A 23643-nucleotide genomic window follows, 5' to 3' on the forward strand; every position below is an offset into this window, starting at 1 on the left:
TTTTCAGATAACTAAAATATGTCTCGACATTTAGCTTTAGTTCAGTTTTACTAACTTATGATACTCTTGGTAAAGTAATTATTAATATAGTTATTTGGAAAATAATAATAAAAAAAATAAAGTGCTTCTTTGTGCTTTAACATGTTAGATATTCAATGAAGAGTGTAAGTGAATTATTAAGGCGTTAACATTAAGGTGTTGGAGGGTTTTGAATTTACTTAATTTACTTAGAGGACAGTTTATTTTGAGACTTGGTTCTTTTTGTATTTTTCAGTTTTTTTATTTTTTTATTTTTCTATTTTATTTCTAAATGTATTTCATAAGTTTTTTATCTTATGTTTTAAATTATTTTTAACTGTATTTCATTACTTTTTCATTTATTTATTTATTTTTTTCTTTAGCTTATTTTTAATTTTATTTATATTCCGGACCTTTTTAACTTATTCGTGTATATTCTTTCTTTGTTTTTTTAGTGACCTTAATTTTTTAATATAACGTGAAGTTTTTTAATTTCAGTTTTATTTAAATGTATTTACGTGACTTTTTTATTCATTCACGCACTTCTTCTTCTTTTTTTTTTTTTTAAATCACTACCTTTATTATTGATTTTATTTGAATATATTTTATTGACTTGGCTGGAGGCTGTAGGCGTGGATGAGTCCGCTGCGTGGATTTCCCGGATGGAGCAGCGGCGCCATCTTTACGCCAGTGCTACCGGTGGCTCTTCGGTTCAGCGAAGCGACAGTGCTGTTGCTGATCCACCACCAGGAATCGCAGAGCAGCCGATAATCCTCCCTTTCCACTGGGACGCCACGAAAAGCCCCAGTATCCGAGCACCATGGCGGACAGAGAGAACTTAGTATACCAGGCTAAACTCGCCGAACAAGCGGAGAGATATGACGGTAAGGCTGCGGACAGATATCGGTGGTTGCAGACCGCCTGGCCCCTCTTTCCCCCTCTGTCTCCCTGCGCAGGGGGTTTGGAGACGCAGGTGAAGCAGTTCACATGGATTTGTTGGGTGAGACGAGACAAAATGGCGGAGGTTTCCCCAGCCGAATGAAACAATATACGTTTAAATGTAGTTTTCAGCTCATGAGGAAGGCGCAGCCAGCGTGCTGGAAAGCGTGTCCCGCGGTGTGCACTGCTGCCAGCGAACATTTGTGTTAGTTACGCGGTGCTAAGCGGTTCTTCTTAGTTAGCGAGCTATTAAACGGCTAACTAGCTGGCTAGCCTTTCTTCAGCCCCGTCACGCCGAACTCCATTCAGAAAAACCACGACGAATGCCCATACCCCTACAAACACGACCTGCAGCTCCGCTGACGCTGATCTTTCTGATCAATAACGAGTGGAAAAATCCCCAGAAAACGGCTCCAGTTATTGCTTACAAATCGGCCCCACAAAGGGTTTCAAGAGAAGCCCGTGTGGCAGTGAGTCTAATGGAAAACGTGCACGTAATTAAGCTCTTAAAATCACGTTTGAGGAATTTCTGTGCGGATCAACTTTTTTCTTCTTCTCTGAGGGGCTTCTCAATTTGCGCCGTAGCTGGCAAACTACAAGGTGTTTTTCAGCCTGGTCATTATAAGATGTTAGTCTTGTACCTAAACTGTAATCTTGATCAGAAGTCCAGATGAGCCAGTACCTGAAGAGTTTTAGTTTGCCTTTAGTGCCTTTCAGTAATCTCAAAAAATATATTAGTAAATGTACACAGTCATGAGGCAAGGAAATCTTATTAGTATTGCCTGCCTTGCAGTTCCTTAGTTAAATTCCTCTTTCTAGAAACTGCATATTGCCATGCAACAAGTAAAATAAGCCAAAGCAGCCACCACAAACATGACACATTTCATTCTTCAATTAGAACAGTAATTTACTCAAAGTTGTTTAAATGGAACTAATATTAAGCACAGAGGCGGTCTGTTTGTGCTGTTTTTGCCACCGTTTAGAAATAAAGCTAACATTTGGTCAAGTTTTCAAGTGAAAACAGCTGTTAGCATTGAGTTATCCTCACCTGATTCCCTGCATAGACTGTATCAAAAAGATGTAAATATAGTGACATCACCCATTGGCATCTGAGGTCCTATTTTGAAGGCTTTCGCCATCGCGGTTTAAAAACGAATCGGATGTAACGAGGAGGGGGTGCTTCTTTACTGGCAAAGTAGCTCGCTAATTGTTAGCCTTAACAATGAGCGTAATGATCTTTACAAGCCCTTGAGCCCATAAACTGAGCAGGAACGTACTTGCGGCGAATTTCTCATGAACATCAATAGTACCGGAAGTCTTTTTGTAGCTCAGCTGTCGCTGTCTGGTGGTGCAGATTTACTGCAGCAGACATTGCCTTTGTTTCCAATGTGGAAGCTACGTCCATGTTTAAAACCATCTCTGTTTCCTTGTTACTGTGTTTTGGCAGAGCTGCAAAGCAAGTCTCCTTTTAAATAAACTGACGGCAGGGCTCCTCAATTAGTTATTGTGGAGTCTTTCCACACTTTTGATGGAGCCACTTCCAACAGGCTGTAAGTTAGCATTACCCAGCATGCCCTAGTTTACTCTTCAAATTATAGTGCCATGATGTTTGCCCTTTTTAAGAGTGCTAGCAGAGGATGTTTAATTCTTGCGTCATATGACTAAAACCGTGTGGAAGACAGATGCTCGGTTTGTCGATCTGCATCGCTCCCGGTGGTCAGTATAGAAACCACAGCTGGCTCTTTGGCTGTTCTCCAGTTTATCAGTATTTGAAAGATTCGTGTCATGCGTGGAATTATGACCAGCATACCGCCCAGCCCTGGTGTAAAATGGCCTACCTCCTGCTGTGTGCAGGAGTTTATGCGTGAAAGCATCGCTGATGTGTTAAACTGTGCACTTTCCACACTCTCTGATCTCCGTTTGCCTGGTTCAGAGTGTGAAAACGAACCTCTTTCTCAACAAAAAGTCACATTTCCCAAGTTTGTCTGCAGCTGCTGGTATTAATTGCAGCCATTTGGTTCAGAGTGTCTGCCTCTTTTTTTTTGTAGATGGGGTGCAGAAATTTCCCTGCCGTCAATATAAATTTGCATTTAATCATGCATTTTATGGGTTAATCATAGAGCTGGGCGATATGAGATTTTTTCATATCACGATATGTTTTTTTCATTTCAGGCGATAACGATATCTATCACGATATAAGCCAAATAACTTGTAAGAATTTGTAAGATTTAAATGTGCTGTTGCTCACAAGTAAAATGTGAAATAATCAGCAGCTTGTTTTTATTTAAATATTTATTTCCCATAATAAGTTCAACAGGGTAGATGTACTTAAGGAACATGAGACTTTTTCAGATAAATAAAGGCAAATATTGCAAACTACACAAAAGGCAGCCGCTAAAGCGTTTAAGTTTCAAAATAGAACAAACGAAACAGACTAAATTGTCAATTCCACTTAGAAACAAAATATTAATTCTAAAAATAAATCTTAGTTTGTTTTACAGAAGAACAGACAAAACTGACTAACTTTTATCAATATCAAATAAACTGAGAACTAAAAGGAAATTCTCAATCTCTCCTTGTTGTATAGCTGAGCTTTTCAAACAGTTTTAACAGTTACTTTAGTCTGACAAAAGCCGAATGACGAATTAGCGCTTCCAGTCAGAGACTGAGGCTACGTCCACACGTACACGGGTATTTTTGAAAACGGAGATTTTCCGTTTTCGTTTTAAAAAATAATCTCGTCCACACATAAAGGCAGAAATGAAGGAAAACGCTGCTATGAACATGCCAAAGCAGCAGGTGGCGCTAGATTCCTAACCGTGCAGAAATGTTGGCCAATCAGAAGTCTAGAAGCCTCGGTGGGAAAAAGTAAACAAAGCTGGGGCATAGAAGCAGAACCGAGTCGTAAGTGTGGAGGGACAGTAACTGTGTGTATATGTAAGCATTTAAACACTGCAGAGAGTAGAATTAACAGTAACAGTATTGTAGAAATTCATTTCACTGAAACAATAACGTGGTGCACAGTGTGACGCATGCACCAGTTTGTATTTCCAGACTTGTTTTCGGCACAATTTACAGTGCACGCTACTCTGTTTTTTGTCAGACTTGAAATAGCCGAAATACCTTCACACTACGGAACTTCTATGGCTCTTCCGTTCGACAATCTCTCCGGCATTGGAACCATCATCTGTTTTCTCTTCGGTCACGCTCGGTTGATTTTTCTAGTCGGCACACTCATTTCCTCCATTACGCGCTGGCTCCATTACCCGCTGGCTGCTTCCCAAACAAACACACGTGCGGCTTGGCACTTGTGCTGTACGTAACAAGTCACGCGACGTGATGCTGCGGCTGTGATTGGTTCGGCTCTGCGCTACTTAATTTGGATTGGCTGACCTTTTTTTTTTTTTTTTTTTTTTATTAAGAGGACAAGAGCGGCGAGGTCTATCGCGATAGCTTAATTTCTCTATCGAGTAAAAGTTATATCGCGATACATATCGTTATCGTTCTATCGCCCAGCTCTAGTTAATCATTGTGCAAACAAACACGCCAGTGTCTGTGTTTGTGCTATTTTTAGGCTGGTCTTTCTTTCTGGGGTGCTGCTGCTTATAAAAAGCTTCCAGCTGAAGTAATTGAGGAAGAGAAACAAAGGCAAAAAGGAATAAAACATCACAGGAACAGGTTGCTGCAGTACAGGCAAAAGCAAGCTTTTCCTGCATGTAGCTGGAAAGTAACAATTTCAAACAAGCAGAAATACGATAATGGCTAATGCATATTGGATTTGGTACTTACGCAGTGCTTTTCTACTATAATTAATGCTTCATAGAAGTATTTCTCCTATGCCTAAGTGCTTTTAACCTAACATTTCCACACACTCACCCTCTGATGGTTGTATCAAGGGCAACTCGGGGTTCAATATATTGCCACAAGAATACTTCAACATGCAGACTGGAAGAGTCACTCACCCAGTGCTGTTGAAATGTCGACAGCACCCCCTGCGCCCGGTGTTTGGAAATCAATGATTGGACAAGAGCCTTCCTCTCTTCTGATCCACTTTTCGGCTACTGTGGAGATCTCCAGGCCTCTCGTTGAACATGTTGGTACCTGCAGAATTCCTTTGGTAGAGGTCGTGGACGTAGCTTCTGGGTCACAAAGCCGAAGCAGAAATCTGCGTTCGTTTTGTGCTCAGTCACTCATTTGACAGCATACTGAATAAAAAAATTAAATCAATTTTGTATATTTTGTAAATTTAGCACTATGGTAGAAACGGCTGAGAGCGGACCAGCGGGCATCCTTACATGATGGACTTAATGGGCTGTGTCGAGCCCATGTAGTTTTGGTTCACAACCAAAATCCTAGTTGGCGGTGGAGTTTCTCTTTTCTAGTCAGTTTGAAAATTGGGTGTAGAAGAAGTAGTAGCCAGAAATGCACTAGAGGAAACGACAATACTGATCTGCCGGATTAATGCGAGCTGTGGTTTCTAAGGAGGTGCACAGCACGATGTGGCTTACACTTTCAGAAAGTTTGTGGTTATGATGTACCCACGGTGTAGATTCAAAGCAGATGTAGAACAGCCCTCACGTTAAATACATCTCCTATAAATTTCATTTTTTCCAAAGTTGAATACCTGAGCATTTAAGTAAATGAATAACAGTGTTACATAATTGAGATCACTGATAAAAAAAATGAGTTTTTTAGTATTCAAACAGAGATGCATGTCACTTTTACTTACCTACATCTTTACTATGATAGGGAGTAGCTTTGTCTGCCACTGCACAGCTAAAAAAGGTCGTGAACGTCTATTGTGCTTGTGCAGATTCCTTTTAATGACTTGGTGTCCAAATACAGCCTGTGGAGGCTTCACTTGAAAAATGCTTTAAAAGCACGAGGGGCTCACTGATTTGCTCTGAGAGCAGGCCGAGGTGGAGCAGCATGTTGAGTCCTCCTGGTTTGTAAACCAGCTCATTGCTCCTGCTGACTGTATATGATCATACGTCACAAACTGGATGATTGGCACTTGTATTTTCCCTCCAGTGCTGGGCTGGGTGACAAGGCAAGAAATTACATCCAAATTAGATGTTTTAATGTGGTGTGTGGCTTGTTTTAACCACTTTTTGTCTTTCATCCTGCCATCTTTGATGCTTCTTATGTAAGTTATTACATGCTAGAATAAAGGTATTTCTTTTTAAGTTGAAACAGATCCAGTTAATTTTCGGTGTTTGTGTTCTTGATTAAAGAGGCTCCCCGTTGCCTCATTTATTTGACCCCTCGGGGAAGAAGCTCGTTGTGCTGACGAATTACTCCTGAGATAAGTGCCAATCGTTTTGTTTTGCTGCCATGAATCAAACATGAGATGTTTTAACGTACTGAAGATGATTTGGCTCAGCCCTCTGGTTTAATGTTCTGGCTCAGTTTCCATCGCCTCCCCGAAGGTGTCCACGATGGTAAATGTCTACATTAGAGGAGTTTATAATTGGTCAGCATCCCGGGCGCTCCATTAATAAATCACTGAAGATGACAGAAACCTTTCAGGACTGAGCTAATGGCATGAAGATGTGCTTGTTTTTAATTTAAAAACAATGAATGTTAATAACGGTAATGAAGACTCAGTGCTGAATATTAAAGCAGAAATATTTTCACATTTACCTTTTCTGTTGTTTAACCCAGCAGAAAATTTCTCTTTATAATTCCAATCAGATGTAATGAAATTTATGCAAATTTCCTATTTTTGATCTTGAAATCTGCAATCAGTAAATTTAATACTTCAGCTCAAATATTGGAGTATTAGCTCCTTCAGCAACCCCTCCTTTAAACCTCCTTAATTCTCCTAGAGTGGCTTTGCATGATTCACATTTCAAAATAATCTTTATTTGTGTTAAATTAGGCCTCAGTGGAGCCTCTTGACTGTCTAAAAGAGGGGTGGGGGAACTTCAGACCTCAAGGGCCGGTGTCCTGCAGGTTTTAGATCTCGTCCTGGGTCAACACACCTGAATCAAATGATTAGTTCATTACCAGGCCTCTGGAGAACTTCGAGACATGTTGAGGAGGTAATTTAGCCATTTAAATCAGCTGTGATTGGATCAAGGTCACATCTAAAACCTGCAGGACATCGGCCCTTGAGGCCTGGAGTTCCCCACCCCGGGTCTAAAACAAGAGGGCTCCCCTATCCCCACCCTTCAGAAAGCATTTTTCTGATTGGATCCCCTCTCCTATGTGGGTGAAGCTTCAAACAGCCTGAAACTGAGTTTAAAGTTTTAAAAGAAAAATCATGGTAGTTCCAACATTGCTCCCCTCGTCCTGTGGATAATTCACCCGACATTCAGCCGTTTGTTTCTATTTTGCTTCTTTCAGAAATGGTGGAGTCGATGAAGAACGTGGCGAGTATGGACGTGGAGCTGACGGTGGAGGAGAGGAACCTTCTCTCTGTAGCGTACAAGAACGTAATCGGAGCCAGGAGAGCCTCCTGGAGGATAATCAGCAGCCTCGAACAGAAAGAAGAAAACAAAGGAGGCGAAGACAAACTAAAGATGATCCGAGAATACAGGAAAACGGTCAGACGCAGTTTAAACCCACATCTGATGCTGTCCTTGTTTTTCATTCTGATTCTGCTCTTACCACACGTGAAGTGATTGTATTTTTTTCTTCTTGCCACTACTTCACAGAGTGATTTTAAAAAAACAAACCCTCAGGACTGAGGTAGCACTGGTTAGACATTAGTACCTGCACAGTTATTTCATGGAGATGAGAGCTCTCCTCCAGGAAATGGTTTCACAGCCCAAAATGATGAGGCAGGTGGCAGCCACGAAATAACTCTAAATTGCATTTTTTCCCAATTATGCTCCAGAGAAACTCCCAGTAACAGCAGAATTCAGAGAACGCCCACTGTGGGACTAACTGCATGCTGACTCTGGAGTTAAATCCCCTAAGCTCTATGCTACAGCTGCAAAACTTGATTATTTTATTAATAAAGTATTCTGTCGTATCCATCCAGTAATCCTATGAGAAATACTTTTCTTAATAATCATAATAAATATTCAAGAGATAAAAAAACAAACAAACAGGTCTTTCAAAATGAACTGCAATGTTTTAAATATCAGTCAAATAAAAAGCTCAGCTCATTCCTTTTAAATAATCACCAGCACAGTAAAGTCAAATAGACCTACAACCTACACTAAGACATAAAGTTAACCAGCCTTTACTCTTCTTTCTTACATTAGCATGAGGCAAAAAAAAAAGAGTTCAGTTTCATCTCCTGGATGAGGTCAATTTGGGATGTGGGGTGTGTGTGCTTAAATGTACTAGTGAGTAAGAATATGGGCCTGTAAGCCTGTAGAAAATAAAGAGCGACGTATAGAAAAGTGAGCATATCAGCACTCTCAGAACTGAAGTTTCCTGCTGCAGACGTTCTGATGGTGTAGATGTTAATAGTAATTCAGTGTCCATGTTAACGGCTACAGGTCAGCGGCTCAGTTTTACTGCCGTGCAAAAAAAAAAAAAAAAGACTTAGAAAAGTACTTTCAAATATTCATACAGTTTATTTAATTAATATATTTTGTGTTGATTCGAATCTAACTCTGAAGCCTTGAATTGCAGGTCTATTTTTAGTTGCAAATGTGGGTGAAGCGCTTGCGCTTACATGGTGACAGCTGAGCGCTACAGAGTTGCGGATTAAACGAAGCATCGAAGCAAATGCATTATATTTAGGTTTTTTAGAATTATGTTATTCAACTTTCTCTGGTCTCCACTATATTTATCATTATTTTATACAAAAAGCTTTTTTCACCTTTTTGTTTTGTTTGCTGTTTTGTTAATGGACATCAAAATGAGCTTCATAGATGTCAAATATTCATTTGTTAAAATGTGTCTCATAACCTAAAAATAAAAAAGATAAAGGAGAGAGGTCTGTCGTAAGTAGCCATCATATTACTATATAATGAAGGCTTTTATTGTGAAAAGCCAGGAAGAAGCCCTGTTTGCTTAAGTGGAGACCAGACCAGGTCCCTGGTCCAGGTAATAAGTTAGCCATCAATGGGAAGCATTTCTTTATTTCTTTGTGGCATTGTTTACTGCTTATTTGTTACTATGGAAAAGGCACAACAAGTTGGAAAAAGTTTTTATAGCATTAGCTAGCACAAGAGTGGCTGTCAAACACTGTCAGGTTAGTGCTGTCTAATTGAACACGCCAATATCTGCAAAGGTCTCAAAGCACACAGAGTGAGTAGGAACATGGTGTACTAACAGAATCATCTGTGTTTTGTTCTGCAGGTTGAGAAAGAGCTGAAATCAATCTGCAATGACATTCTGGATGTACTGGACAAGCATCTCATCTTAGCTGCTACCACGGGAGAATCTAAGGTTTTCTACTATAAAATGTAGGTATCCAGTTCATATCTGAAATTGTACTAACAAAATGAGGAAAGTGGTGTGGTCGCCCAGATAATTACAAATTATGGGACATTCAGTAGGTTTACATGTCAGAGTTGTTGTTATAGTGTGAATCTGAGTTTTTTAATGTATATTTGTTGTTGCAGAATTGATTGTTAAATAAGCAAATGTTAATTTCAGGTTGTTTGGCCATTTAACACAAACATTTGCTAACACATTTTCTCTCATTTTGTTAAGATACTGTTGGGTTGTGATGTCTTGCATAACTAGACTAAACTTTTAATCACAAATGACAGTCTGATATTTATTATTTAGTATTTTTCTCCGTTTCTGTGGCCTTATTTAGAGGAGCACAGCCCTGTCCCATTTAGAATAAACCATTAAAGGTTGAGGTGAAGCTGAAGTCTGGAGGCTGTGGGGTAAAAATCATGCACTGTGCAGAAACTGGCCTGTCAGAAAAATTGGATGCATTTTTAATCTCCCACGATGAAATGGTACACGGTACCTCTCTTAAATTTAAGAAGTAGATGATTGAAGGAAAATCACAAACTTGGGAGTAAACGAAGCTTGTTTCAGGAGTGTTTTGCTTACTCTGTTTAGTTGCCCTCTAAAAGATGCTTCTCTGATTAGAATTGTGCCCTAGTTAAGGGGATTAGGCGCCGGTCTAACTGTACCTATGATCCTAATGTGGTCTTTGTTCATTTTTATTAAAAAAAATCTTTTTCCATGATAAGTATTAACCAATACCCCTGATTTATTTTGAACAGTTAAAAGTGGCTTTACCCTTCAGACTGCCCATATGTTCTTCATGGCCTTTGTGTTTGCCCCACTCAGGAAGGGAGATTACCACAGGTACCTGGCAGAGTTTGCCACAGGCAACGACAGGAAGGAGGCAGCCGAGAACAGTTTGGTAGCGTACAAAGCTGCGAGCGACATCGCCATGATCGAACTCCCATCAACGCACCCCATCCGTCTGGGACTGGCCCTTAACTTTTCTGTTTTCTATTATGAAATCCTCAACTCGCCGGACCGTGCTTGCAGGTGAGTGCACGAGATCGAGTTGTTTTTGATGTGTGTGTGTGTGTGGGGGGGGGGGGTGCACGAAAACAACAAAACAAGTTTGACGTCTACAAGCAGGACTTCCTGTGGCGTCTTTGATGGGGCTACGGGGGTTTTACATCACGTGAGGCTTCAAGATTGTTAGTGAACTGAAAGGAAACTACAAACTAAAAAAAAAGGTGTGAAAGTAAAAGCAGTTTGTGGATGTCATCTTATGCTTTTTAATGGAATGATTTATTGAAAGAAATTTAAAATTTAAGTCAATTTTGTGCTGTTCAGTAGTTTATTTCTTACTTTTGTGGTAGGCTGAAAAAAGAAGACTTGGATAATATAAGCAGCTTGGACTCGCGGTCTCTCATTACTGCCTTTCATTACTCATTACAAAGAGGAGCATCGTTTAGGAGTTGAGCCATCCAGGGTGCCAGATGAAATGATTCATGAACTGGCTATTCAACCACATTGACTTTATTTTGACTCGTCTCACAGCGTAGCTTATCGACAAAGGACTACAGTTTTCCAGTTTGAAAAAAAGATCACACTGGCACCAGCCGGTCATTTGTTTGGGTATCTCACCATACTGCTTCCTGGATATCTTCCAGGTTGGCCATGGGAAGAGCCTCCAGGGAACATTTGGGAGTATATCTAGATAAGTTGGAGAAGGTGAGCAGGGTTTAGCTTGCTGCACTTGCAACCTGGACCCAGATAAGGAGCAGAAAATGAATAATGGCACACATAAATATTCAGAATGGTCCATGGATTAAGAAAAATAATTAGATTTTGGACACCAGATGTGATGGATGAATGGTGGATCCGACTGTCACACTTCCACATTTGCTTCACTTTTGATATGTCTGTGCTTCCACTGTGTGAAGTGAATCCTCAGCTCCTCTGTGTTGGTTCGTATCTTCTCTGCTGACAGGTTGGCGAAGGAAGCATTTGACAATGCCATTGCAGAACTGGATACCCTGAGTGAGGAAAGCTATAAGGACTCTACGCTTATCATGCAGTTGCTACGTGACAACTTGACACTATGGACCTCAGATGTGCAGGGAGATGGTGAGAGAACCATGACTTTACTGTTCAGGCTTAGTATTTCTGCTTTCTTTGTTTGCCCCTTTTTTATTTCTGCCTCTTTTATGGTCAAAAATCTAGCAAACAGGTTTCGTCCGGCCTTTCCTCTGAGTTCTGTGGTTTCTACACTGCTCCAAAAAATTACTGGATAACTATATTGATATGGGCATGGTAATGTGTTAGGATGCTACATCATTTGACAGAAATGAAAGCCTTTAACATACAGAGAGCTAAATTCAAAGATGGCAGGCTAGTGCATTCTGCCAGAATTTCACTGCAGCAATGCAAAAATGGTACTATGGTAGTTTTTATTGCACCCACGTGCTTGCATGCCTGCCTGACAACCTCGGGGCATTCTCCTTAAGAGATGGTGTCCACCGGGATCTCCCAGATCTGGACCAGGGCATCACTGAGTTCCTGGGCGGTCTGAGGTCTGGCAGCATTAGAAGGACCAAAACAAAATGTTGTTCTATTGGCGGATGCTGGGGCCAATCAGTGGTGTAAAGAGCCTGCGTGCATACTCTCACTACATGAGGCCGGGCATCATCATGCACCAGGAGGAACCAGGACCCACTGCACCAGCGTAGGGTCTGACAAACCTTCAGGCAATAGCACGTATTGATGTACCATCCTGGAGGAGTTGGACTACCTGTGCAACCTCTGTAAGATCTAGGTATCGGTTCATGCTACCAGTAGTGACAGTGACCCTATCCAAACATAAAACTAGAGAAAAATCAGCCAGAGAAGATGAGAATTTTAAAGGTGGAGGCGTCTGGCATTTTTTTCCCTTAACCACCCCCTCTGCTTCTTAACTGACTAGATCAGTATCCCCCAAGTTTAGCTGACTTGGTGCTAAACTCTGATTAAAAAGTGTTTAATTTTTTGAGCAGTGTATAAAATCACTCCCTCCTTTCAGGGTCGATACTCACGAACTCTTTTAACTTCTCTCCCCTGTAGATTCTTAAGGACAGCCCTCCTCCTTCTCTCTTCTCTGTTTTTAAAGGTCTATTTTGTAAGTCATTCCTCTTGTCTTGGGCTTTTTTCCACCTCAAGCCGTTAGTCTTGCCTCACCACCCTAACATCCCTCACTAACTTACTCACAGCACCAAGTCCAGTGTTTTTAGGGGTACAGAGCGGTAATTTGTCGCATTGTGTTGCTAACCTCTTCCACTTTTTTCAGCACTATGTTTGATTGTCTATGTTTGATTTGTCTTCGCAAGTCAAAAAAAACTTAGATAAAAGGCTGAAATACCTCCCAGTAAACGGCCGACGTCCCGAATCTGCTTCTTGGCCTAGTCAGATTTTCAGTATAACTATTTATCAAATGAAGTAAAACACATTCACATCGGAGTTGTAACAATTTAAACTACTTTAAATGGCAGTTTTGTGTTTTTAACCTTTCATAAAGTAATATTTAGGTGCTTAATAATATTACAAAAGTATATCCAGACTGTCTTTGAGACCAGTTTGACACATCAGGGGTGGCTCTAGCTCAGGAGGTAGCTGGTCAACTACTAAAACGCTTTGAATAGCACTGTATAAGAACCAGACCATTTACTTTAAATGTCTTAATGAGAAAGATGAAGCGTCACTATGCCAAGGCTTTTAAGTATCATAGTGAGGTGCAGTTACACAAAGTAACCAAATCTAGCTATAAAATGTAGCTTATTTGTCCCTTTGCTCAATATTTTAATTCTTATCCTCTACAACAGGGGTGCCCAATCCCGGTCCTCGAGAGCTACCGTCCTGCAGCTTTTAGATGCATCCTTGTTCCCACACACCTGAATCAAATGAATGGCTTGTTATCAGGCCTTTGCCAAACATGATGGCATGCTGAAGAGGTAATCAAACCATTTGATTCAGCTGTGTTGGAGTAGGGATGCATCTAAAAGCTGCAGGATAGTAGCTCTCGAGGACTGGGATTGGGCAGCCCTGCTCTACAAGAATGGCTTTGCATGGTTACACAACCTTGTGGTTTCAAACAAGCCACCTTTATTCTGATTGGTTGCCCCTCTCAAACTCTCAATGGCATCATGCAGAGCCAAGAGTAGAAAAAACTGCGGGAAACAGTGTTTAGAGCAGTCTGAAACCTGAGCCTTGTGCATGTGCTCCTCTCATCATGTGAGCCATGTTTAATATGAGCCTCCACCACTGTGACTTTGCATAATTGATAGAAAATATTGGAAAAGTGTAACAGGTCCCCTTCAAAATTATTGTTATTGGACGATTATCTCCATGATCAGTTATTCTAAGTGAACCAGGCGACTTCAGTTTTTATAATGTTAATTTTCCAGCTTTTAAGCTTTGCACCCTAAATGCTGGTGTCAGTCTCACAGTTGTGGGCTTGTGAATCTGAAATGTAGAAACACAACCCACCTTCCTCCTGTGACCATACAAATGACTCCATCTTCTAATTTAACCATAAGGATTTGCGGACACTCTGCTTCTTCACAAATGCATGTCGGTGTGACTGAATCCTGCACACTGGGGCATCACAGCAGATCACATGTGTGTGGGTCGGTGTTTGGAAACCTGTGAACGCAGCCTCGCGGAAGTGTGACATAACGGAGGAACTGCAGTGGCAGCATGTGAGGCTGCTGCTCCGTGTCCTGCAGTGCTCTCACATCACAGTTAGCCGCGGTGCTAATGAGCACCGTTACGCTTTCTATTTTAATCATGACAGATTCTCAGGCCTTTGTTATTTGTGCCTCTCAATGCTTCATTACACGGATGGCTGTGCGGTCTCTATGGTAACCTTTCTAAGCAACCAGTTGCACAGGTTCACAAAGCATTTCGCCCTTGTTAGTAAGTCTGCACACAGCTCCTCCTTACTGGCCTGCACGTTGACGGTCACTGGTGAAAGTTGCAGTTTGTATGTAAATGTTTGGGTTATTTTTAGCATCTGAGCGTCTCCCGCTTATTACAATGATGGTCGTTTAAACTTAAATCAGTTTAATCAGGGACATAAGTATTTAAAATTAGATAAATTTATCACATTACAGCTGCAGACAGATTACACATGTTGCCTTATTTAAATGCATGGCTGGCTTTGTTGGACTGTATCTAAAAGATGTCTGTAGTCTCTGGGTCTATGCATAAGTGCCTCAAAGCTGCATTCTTTCTAATAGCCACCAGAGGGGGCAGTGGCAAACTACTTCACCATTAGAAACTGACCTTTACAATGTTTAGAACACAGGCGTCGAACTCCAGGCCTCGAGGGCTGGTGTCCTGCAGGTTTTAGATGTGTCCTTGATCCAACACAGCTGATCTAAATGGCTAAATCACCTCCTCAACATATCTTGAAGTTCTCCAGAGGCCTGGTAATGAACTAATCATTGGATTCACATGTGTTGACCCAGGGTGTTATCTAAAACCTGCAGGACACTGGCCCTCAAGGCCTGGAGTTCGACACCGCTGGTTTAGAAGAACACAAACATTATGTCAGAAAAATACGTTTGTGTGATTCTTTAAAATATACTCCTCCTAAAGAGGAAAACTCCTGTAAAGGCATATGCACAAAGTTCAGCCACAGATATTCCTGTTTCCAGCTTTCAGTCAGAAAACGACAAATAGCAGCTGGTTATAAACTAACATTATACCGACTAATGTTTGGCTTAAGTATCCTAAAAATCACACTTTCAAACTGATAAATAATTAAAGGAAATCCTCAGGTTTTACGAGAGTTTAATCACGTACTGGTCGAGTTTGACAAGATTAAAAAAAAAAAAAAAAAAAAAAAAAACCTTTAGAAACAGCTGCAGCTCTTACCAAGAGGAATAATTCATCACCTCAGATTTAGCTTCACTGACTCATCGACTCGTTTCGGACTCGTTACACAAAGATTGATGGCATCCTCCACAGCAAATGTACGTGGATAATTCACACTGGGCATGTTGACAGCTGAGGTAAACAGCAGGCTGACAGCTTACACTCACTGCGGATGACCAGGGGATATATTGGAAAATATTACACAAAACACCCGTGGGAGCGTTTTTTTTGTTTATCCCCATTCCTGGTTTGCTGATATTATTTAAATATTTTAAAGTGTGTACAAAAATGTTTTCATACACAAACATGCCAGCCACCTGCAGGTGTTTTTATTCTACGAAGCTCGAGCTGTTGGGTCTTGAAGCCCTGCTGTTTTCAACACCTCTTAATTTCATTAACCTCAAACGCTTCATTCAATGTGACAGTAGGCTACTGACAGCAAAGAGCGGTAAAAATGGGTTACTTCACAGGTGAGATCATACCTGTGTGCTGTTGAAACACTGTCACAGAACAGCAGCTGGCCAGTCTGCTTGCCCCACAGGACACAGGTTATGTCAAACCCTGTTTAATCTTCTTAATTTCACTCCATTTGGACCATAAAGGGCTTTTAAATTAGTGCCGTCATCGTACTTACTGCTCTTTATACAGCTGTTACGTACTTTTATGTGAGTATTTGATCATTTTCTGATTTACAGGCAGTTTTCCAACCATGGATGAAGCCTAAAAATTCAATATTTTAAGGTCCAGGCTAAATCCGTGACTGGCAAACCGTCCTGTAGTTTAGATATCCATGCTTCACTTCACGCTGCTCGTCACCGGTGATGCTTTTGAAATGTCTTTAAGTGTATAGCAGCAGCCCAGTGACTGTTGGTGCTTTTTGTCTCCATCTCAGGTGAAGAACAGAACAAAGAAGCACTGCAAGATGCGGAGGACGAGGCCCAGTGAGACCGAACAACACAAGACAAGCTCTCCTCCTCTTCCTCCCCCTCCTTCTCTCTTAACTCCCTCCTCCCAGCACTGTCTCCTGTCCCCAGCCACAGTGTTCAGCTGGGTTTACTCTGCAGCCCACTCCTACTCTACAATCCCCTCCATTTCCACCCTCCTGCCCCACCTTTTTCTCCTCGTATGCACGCCATCTCCCTCGTTTTTCCCACCCTGGGGGTTTTCACTTCGTTTTATTACTTTTTCTTTTTTTTGCACGCCTGTACCCCCTTTAAGGTTCACGTCCTCTTGCACAGTTTTTATTTTGCTTTATTTTGCTGTTATCATCTGTTGCCAAGTACGCTTGCCTGTATTTGTAACACGTGCAAGAGTTTATTTAAAGACGATACTTTGCTGTTTTCCGGTGTATGTGCGCGCGTGTGTTGATGATCAGTATCTTGTCCGTGCTTCGTCAGTTGTCACATTGAGGAAACACAGCAGTGATGGGAGGTTTAAAAGGGATGTGTTAAAGCTTTTTGGAAGAACTAAGTGCCCTCGTTACATTTTCTTTTTTGTGGTTACTACACCTGCTTCTTCAACACATGTTCATTTTCTTTCTTTCTTTTTTTGTTAAATTACGAAACGTCCCCCACCTCCGAGCATCGCTCTGACCTCTCTCCTTGTCCACTCTTTGGACCAAGTTTTGTGCTGCGAGGCTGTAGCGCTTTCGCTAATGGCAGATAGTTAGGTAATGGCTTTTTAACAGACAAAATGTGCATCAGTGTGAGCGTGGGAGGGGATTGCTCAACACTCTTTGATTGTAACGTAATGCAGTTTTGCATTGGCACTATATAAAAACAGTTTGGGAAATAGAGGCCTGCTGTATCTTTACTCCCCTGACTCTTTCAGGTTTTCTTCTGTCCCTTCCCTCTCCTCATCCTCCTCTTCTTCCTACTCCTTCTGTTCAGTATGTGTAAAGTGAATCTGATTTGTACTACTGGATATTCTCACCGGAGCCACAAGTACCATCTGTATTCTTACTGAAACACAGCATGGAATTAACATTAAACTTCAAATTGAAAATCATGTCTCTTTCTTTTTTATTTATTTCAATTTAAAATCCATGAAATTAGGAAAAGAAATTGTCGTTGTGTTGATCAGAGGGTATCTGACCTGCAGAGTGAGAGGATATCCTTGGATCACAGTCATGGGGGCGCTGTAGGACCGGCACTTAGCTTTAACCTACAGTTAGGACTGTAAGCTTTCAGACAATGACACACTTATTTGTAGTTTTGTGTCTGTGCATCACAGTGGATTTAAACAGCGAGTGATTACAGTTCAGACTTTCATCAGGAATTAAAGGCCATGTTTATACACACAATTCTTGAGATATTGTATTAAAGTGCAATTTCAACAGCAAGTCTCAGTTTGCTCAGTTCTAGCCAATAAAGAATCTAAGAAACAGTTCAGGTAGCTCGTTACCCAGACTGTCCTGGAACTATAGAGCAGATGGTTTTTAATTCACACAAAGGTTCTTTTTTTTTTTTTTTTTTTTTTTTTAAGTTGGTCCAAAAATTTTATTTGGTCATGAAAAGTCAGTAACTTTTGTCATTTGATGGTTAATTTGGTGTAGCATGAATGGCTGTGAGGAAAGCTGTAAAACCTGCAGTTAAAGGGTCAAATCCAGCCCACAGAGTCTGTGCCGGGCCAGTTCTGGGTCCCCCGGCCTTGTGTTTAACACCCATGTAATAGACCATCAGCCGACAGCCAGTTAAATAGCCAGCTGGGTCTCGTTTCATTATTTCATGGCAAATTAAGCATGTATTATTGTTTCCTGGCAACACATGCCTAAACATGTCAGCCTCCAACAAAGCACAGCACTGAAACTGTTGCTGCTGTGGAAACGACAAACGTGTTTCACCGATTCAGGAACAAGTGGAACGTAGATGCTTTTCATAAAGGTTTCAATTTTTTGGTCATTTGTAATCACATAATTCCTGCAATATTACATTTTAAATTCCTAATGTTCCTAATATTTCAAAAGTTCATACTGAGAAAATCAGAGACAATATTTTATCCCAAATTTATGATGGTTTTTACAGAAACTCTCCACTCAATGGGAGTTGGATGAAAATGTGTTCTTTGTCATATTCAAGTTTTAATATCTGTGAATCCAGTCCACCTAATTTGGACAGTTTTAAAGAATATTATGAATATTGTATATATTATGTATGTGTTATGGAAGAAAAGCTAGGAAAATATCCAAAAACCACAAAGGACCTGGAATTTTGCCCAGTTTCTTTTAAGTGTATATTATTCCTGGTGTTTTCCGCCCCATAAATCTGAGGTGGTGTGAAACTGACATGGAACGACGCCTCAGTCCTGGTGATGTTACTTTGCTGGGCATCTATACTCACACTTATTTTGATGGGCTATTGAGCCTGGTAAAATAATGAGTGTCAGCTGATAGCAACATTGTACATTTTGATTACAGAGATATTAATTGCAGGTAAGTAAGGATTTCCCACACTGGCTTCAGCTGTCATACATGGAGTGAAATAACATTTTTAATCAGCAGAGGGCAGTGATGGGAATCTCTAACATCTCACTTTGATTCAGCATCTGTATCCTCACTTTTTTACCTTCACCTTTAATAAAAAGTGGATTTTGTCAGGTCAAAACAAGCATAAAGCAAAAGACATCTTTGTTTGGACCTACAACAGACACCAGGCTCATGTGCGGTGTGGTTTCAACCTTTCCCTGATGTAATGCCTGGTCTAGTCATGCTGTATTAAAATATGAGGCTTACATATGAGTTAAGTTACAGAACACCCATTTAAGAAAAGGTCTTCTACAGTGAATCATAAAACAGATCAAACATCCAGCGTTACCCGTGGATTTTTCGGCTGTTGTTTTGTTGTTGAAATGATGAATTATTTCATGTTACTAATGCTCAAAAGTTATACAAAAAAAGCTGTACAAAAACTAGATTTTGGCTTAAGATCAGTATCCAGTCAATATCTCCCTGTGACAGTTAACCTTAACACCGTGATTCAATTCAGCTTATATATTTAGTATTAATGTTGACTTTTTTTTTAATGTACTTTAAACAAAATCGAGATGTAGGCATGTGTTATTGCGCTCATAGCAGCTGTTATTTTGTTGTTGTTTTCAGAAATATGTGGACCTCACAGGATGGCAATTACAAATATGATTTATTAGAATATGTAGATACTTTAGATTCAACGTAGTATCAAATGTTTGAAATCAGCTCAGTATTACTCTGATGGGGAATATTTTTCTGCACAATAATTATTTTCAGTGTTTCTAATCTATGCACAATTTTTTAATAATACAGATTTTTTGTGCAGTGAGCCGCTTTCATAGTTTTTTATTCCTTTTTTTGCTAAAAGAATGGTTCTAAAAAACATACTCCATCATACCTTATTGGCCGAGAATAGTAAATCGTTTTTGGTAATACAGTAGATATTAACCCTTTAAAACGGTTGGAGCAGGCACGCTCTGTTTTGCATAACTATTTTTAAATCCCGGTAGCTCTGCAACCACTTAAGCTAGCGCAAAAATTTGTTTTGCATATGAAACCGAGTTGTACTTACATCTGATGCCATCAGCTTGTCCTAGGTCACGGTTTCCTTCCACATAAAGCTTTGCAAAAACTGCATAAAAAGCACTTGCAGCAACAAAAACATAATATTCCAGAAACACGCTTTGCCGACCCGATCAGCTGTTCGTAACACTTCCTACGGCGAACTTTCGCACATCCGCCATTAGTTGGCTGAAACCGGACGTGACGTCATTTTCACGGAAATGTAGTTTTTTTTTTTTTTTTTTTACCATCAGGGCCTCATGAGCCTAGACTGGTGTTTTTAAAAGTTATCTTTGACTTTATGACTTTCTGTGTCGTTTCTGGGATGCTTAGGACTCAGTCCTGGAAATAATTTATTTTGATGCACATGCTGCTTTTTTGCAAATTTGCACTATAATATTTATTTTTGTTTTTCCTGCAGTATATAAAAATTGGTGTATTTCAAAAATAAAAGACACTCAAAATAAATTTCCTGTGGTGGGAAACTATTTTGTGCAACTTTTTTTGTATTTACAGTTTTGAGGGATAAGCCTCTTAAATTTCTCTAACTAGAAACATACGTTAAAAAAACAAACGATTTTCAATTTTTTTTGTAGTTTATGTAATTACTATGCACTTAATGCATACATATTATTCAAATTTGGGCTATAATGGTTGTATTGATGTATAGCAACTTGAAATGCTCCCAAAAATGGCACCACACCATGTAAAAATATAATATACGCTCTGGCGGACTCGGTTCTATGGTAGGTCTTAAAGGGTTAACTATACAAGTAATATTTTAATCTAAATGTGGCTGGGCTCGTTCAAATATTGATAGTAATGATACCAACGGTGGTGTTGGTGTTGGGTTGATAGTAGCACGATAGTATTAATACTTTCTTTCTGTCCTCTAAGACTGTTTTAAATAAATAAATTTTGGGGAAATAATTTTTTTTTTATATATTTAGCTCAAAGCACTTGAGAGACAGACACATTTACATTCCAGGTCTCCTAAAAACTTCGTTTCAAAATACATGAAAAGCTGAAACGTGGTGTGGTCATTAAAATGCATTCAGGATTTGCAGACTGATGATGATTCATCTCAGAAAACCCTCTTCGACATAAGCTGCCTTTATAGGTTAATAGTATCTGTGCAATTTTTGGCCCTGTATTTACTTTGTATTGGGTCGACACCAAAATTTGCACTACCGCACACCACTGTAACAACTGAGAGCACAAAAAAGCAAATATATTCCCCAATATTCTAACGTTTCCTTAAACGTTTCCTTAAAGGACCTTGCGCCTTACGCCGCGGCGTAAGGCATCAGCAAGAAACCCAATAATGTCTTTATACAAAGCAGCTGTAACCTCCTGAGACCCTGTGTCCTCGCATAGTGGACATTTCTCTGCCTTATAATTTGATCTGATCGATAAAGCTGTTTGAACCATTTTTGTTAGCTCTATAAAACCCAAGTCCCCGTGTAAGGACAAACTTGAAAAAAACTAGCTTCTGTTTAAAGATGAAGGTTTGTTTTTGAGCGCTCCCTTCCATCCTCTTCTGTCACACCAACCTTTGCATGTCGTCCTTCACAATATCCACGAAGGGTCTTCCTCTTTTCCTCCCGCTTGGCATCTCCATCTTTATCCTCCTTTCTTTGATATTTCCACTCCTCGGCTTGGATCTCTAACTTATCAGGACCAACTGAGGTCAGACATCTAGGAGAAATTAAATGGGTGTCCCAGACAGATTCCAAACAGATTAAAAATGCTGGACCAGAAGCCAATAAAATGGCACCACTGTGAAATTTAGAAAAAGTCTAACTTGTTAAAACCTGCATGAACCACCCAATACCCAGATGTGGTCAGTTGAATGGTTTTTAAAACACAGGGGAACAACATCTGGTCAACACAAACATCTGATTCCACAGTTAAAGGTGCATGGATCTGAGAAAAAACACAAATCACATCACACTTTGTAATTTCTTTTTCTTTGTTTTTTTTTTACTTAAAAAAGATCAAAATAAAGATGTACAGCTGGAACCAAAATAAGACGCCGTACTACACTTCAGCTCTAAAGACAGATGGCAGAACAAGAAGGCATGGCGGCCTGGACTGCGTCAGCTGGTTTGTCCGCTCCACACAGGGCTACAGCAGATGAGCGAACCAGGAATCGGCGAAAACCAGCCCAGCCGTCGCTGATGGGGAGGGAGGGAGGGAGGGACAAGGTGGCTGGTGCTGCTGAAGATGTGGCGTCTTTCATATCCAATCGCAGATTGTCCACTTCCGGGAGAGACTAGGACACTTTGAGACCGAAGCAAATACATTTCTGCTACAGGGTGTCCAGCCTCCCCCGGAGGATCCACAGTGATTCAAATAAGGAAGGGCTCTAATCACTGCTCGACATACAAACGGCGGCTTCGTAAGCTGGGGTTTGACGTCTTACTGGCGATAAACACTTCAAATAACATACAGCGAGAGTAATGGCATCGTCCGATTTTTGTCACGTCTCCGCAAACATAATGGTCTAGAAAGGACTACCCAGATAGCACTTGACTGTCGACATTTAAAACCGGGAGACAGACGTTTAATTCTTTTACGTTTCTGAGTACAAAAAATAGACCAAAGAATGAAAAAAATAGTTATATTCTGAGTGCAGAGGCTTGATTTATGAAGCTCTACTCATGAGCGACTCTCTGGGTCTATGCCTGCACAGTGAGGGTTGTGGTTTAAGGATTGGGGGTGGCACTAGTTAACATTCATCATTGAATATATTTATTAATTTCCAACAGGTATCAGAATATTTGGGCAGTCGATACCCCTTCACATTAAAAGTTTGAATAGTCCTATATAATGAAGTTAAGTATTCAACACATTTTGCCTTCCATACGTCTCATTTTTCACTTTTTCATCTTTTTTTCATTATTGCGATGAATAAAATCTTTTTAAAGATGATTTACCAAAAAAAAGTTCTGTTCACTACAATATCTGCTATATACATCTGTTTAAAAAGCAAGCACAGTCATCCCTATGTACAGCTAAAGATTTCATTGTGTTGTTGTTCACGGAATATACATATTTATTATTTTCACAGTTTTCTATGTTTGCTCTTATATTCAGTATCAACAGACTTCATTTGTTCTTATGAATACAAATGTTTTTCAGCGCACTGAGCTGTCAACCCTCCCGTGTTGATATCCGGTGATGTCTCTTGAACGCTGCTCGTGTCTATGTAGCAAATACAGTTCAGAAACAATCTTGATTGTGGTTCAGTTTTGTTTTCTTCTCTTTTTTTTTGACGATTCACAGCAATCCAAAAAAGTTCTGAGTTTCAAGTTTACAGTTTTCTGGTCTTCCTCTTCATCACGTATCATGATATTTTTCATTTCCTCTCTTCTTCCTCTTCTGTCACTGGAGCTGTAAAACACAGTGGATTTTCCACAAGCGTACGCTTCCCAGTTTAAAAGAAAAAAAAAAAGAGACAGTTCTGCCTCAAGTTTCCACAGATTTCGGAGAGAAGTCATCGAGCCACTAGCCTCTAACCAGCGGGGGTTTGTTGTCGGTCCAGTCACGCCCACTGGAGGAGACTCGTCAGCTGTGTGAATGCGTTGTGGTTACTTTGTGTTTGTGGGCGGTGTGATTGTTGGTCTTTATTGGTTGGTGGTGGTGTTATTGGAATAAGGCACTTGAGAGGTTTTTGGTTTTCACGGGAGCTCAGAGGAGACCAGGGCGAGGCCGGAGCTCTGGCGGATGGGAGGCCCAGCGTGGACCGCCTTGGGACAGTCAGGCGTCAGCACCCGTCCGTTCTCCCCAACGCTGCCGGTGATGGACAGACGGGCCTTGTTCCTCATAGCTTCTGTAAATGTTAGCTGGGGAGACAAGAGATGAAGAGAGAGGTT

The 23643-nt window shown here is 40.5% G+C and overlaps 2 protein-coding genes across 4 annotated transcripts in view; one reads left to right on the forward strand and one right to left on the reverse strand.

Annotated features, from left to right (window-relative positions):
* The first annotated feature begins 658 nt into the window (after nt 1-658).
* Nucleotides 659-17244, forward strand: LOC101468387 (14-3-3 protein epsilon). 2 transcript variants are annotated; one of them, XM_014413645.3, is made up of 7 exons: nt 659-902; nt 7306-7505; nt 9220-9326; nt 10174-10380; nt 11318-11454; nt 12427-12481; nt 16130-17244. In XM_014413645.3, exons 1-6 carry the CDS (start codon nt 839-841, stop codon nt 12432-12434), a joined length of 723 nt encoding a protein of 240 aa, XP_014269131.1. In that variant the 5' UTR covers nt 659-838; the 3' UTR covers nt 12435-12481; nt 16130-17244. The 2 variants fall into 2 exon arrangements, with proteins under 2 accessions (XP_014269131.1, XP_014269130.1); XM_014413644.4 differs by lacking the exon at nt 12427-12481 and having other exon boundaries at nt 661-902.
* Nucleotides 17245-21762: 4518 nt separating this feature from the next.
* Nucleotides 21763-23643, reverse strand: part of gria4b (glutamate receptor, ionotropic, AMPA 4b) — a 157833-nt gene continuing 155952 nt past the window's right edge. For both annotated transcript variants that reach the window (XM_004551206.4, XM_004551205.5), the window contains exon 16: nt 21763-23613. In XM_004551206.4, the coding sequence (XP_004551263.1) occupies nt 23449-23613 (165 nt within the window). In that variant the 3' untranslated portion in view covers nt 21763-23448. The remainder of the gene's footprint in view (nt 23614-23643) is intronic.

The sequence above is a fragment of the Maylandia zebra genome, linkage group LG10 (assembly GCF_041146795.1).
Source record: "Maylandia zebra isolate NMK-2024a linkage group LG10, Mzebra_GT3a, whole genome shotgun sequence".
Lineage (NCBI taxonomy): Eukaryota > Metazoa > Chordata > Actinopteri > Cichliformes > Cichlidae > Maylandia > Maylandia zebra.

Bases quoted from the DNA above. Each gene is read 5' to 3' on its own strand.
- LOC101468387 (XM_014413644.4), top strand. From the start codon at position 839: ATGGCGGACAGAGAGAACTTAGTATACCAGGCTAAACTCGCCGAACAA. The intron at 7,506-9,219 runs GTCAGACGCAGT...TTTGTTCTGCAG, and splicing joins TCCGAGAATACAGGAAAACG to GTTGAGAAAGAGCTGAAATC. The intron at 11,455-16,129 runs GTGAGAGAACCA...TCTCCATCTCAG, and splicing joins CTCAGATGTGCAGGGAGATG to GTGAAGAACAGAACAAAGAA.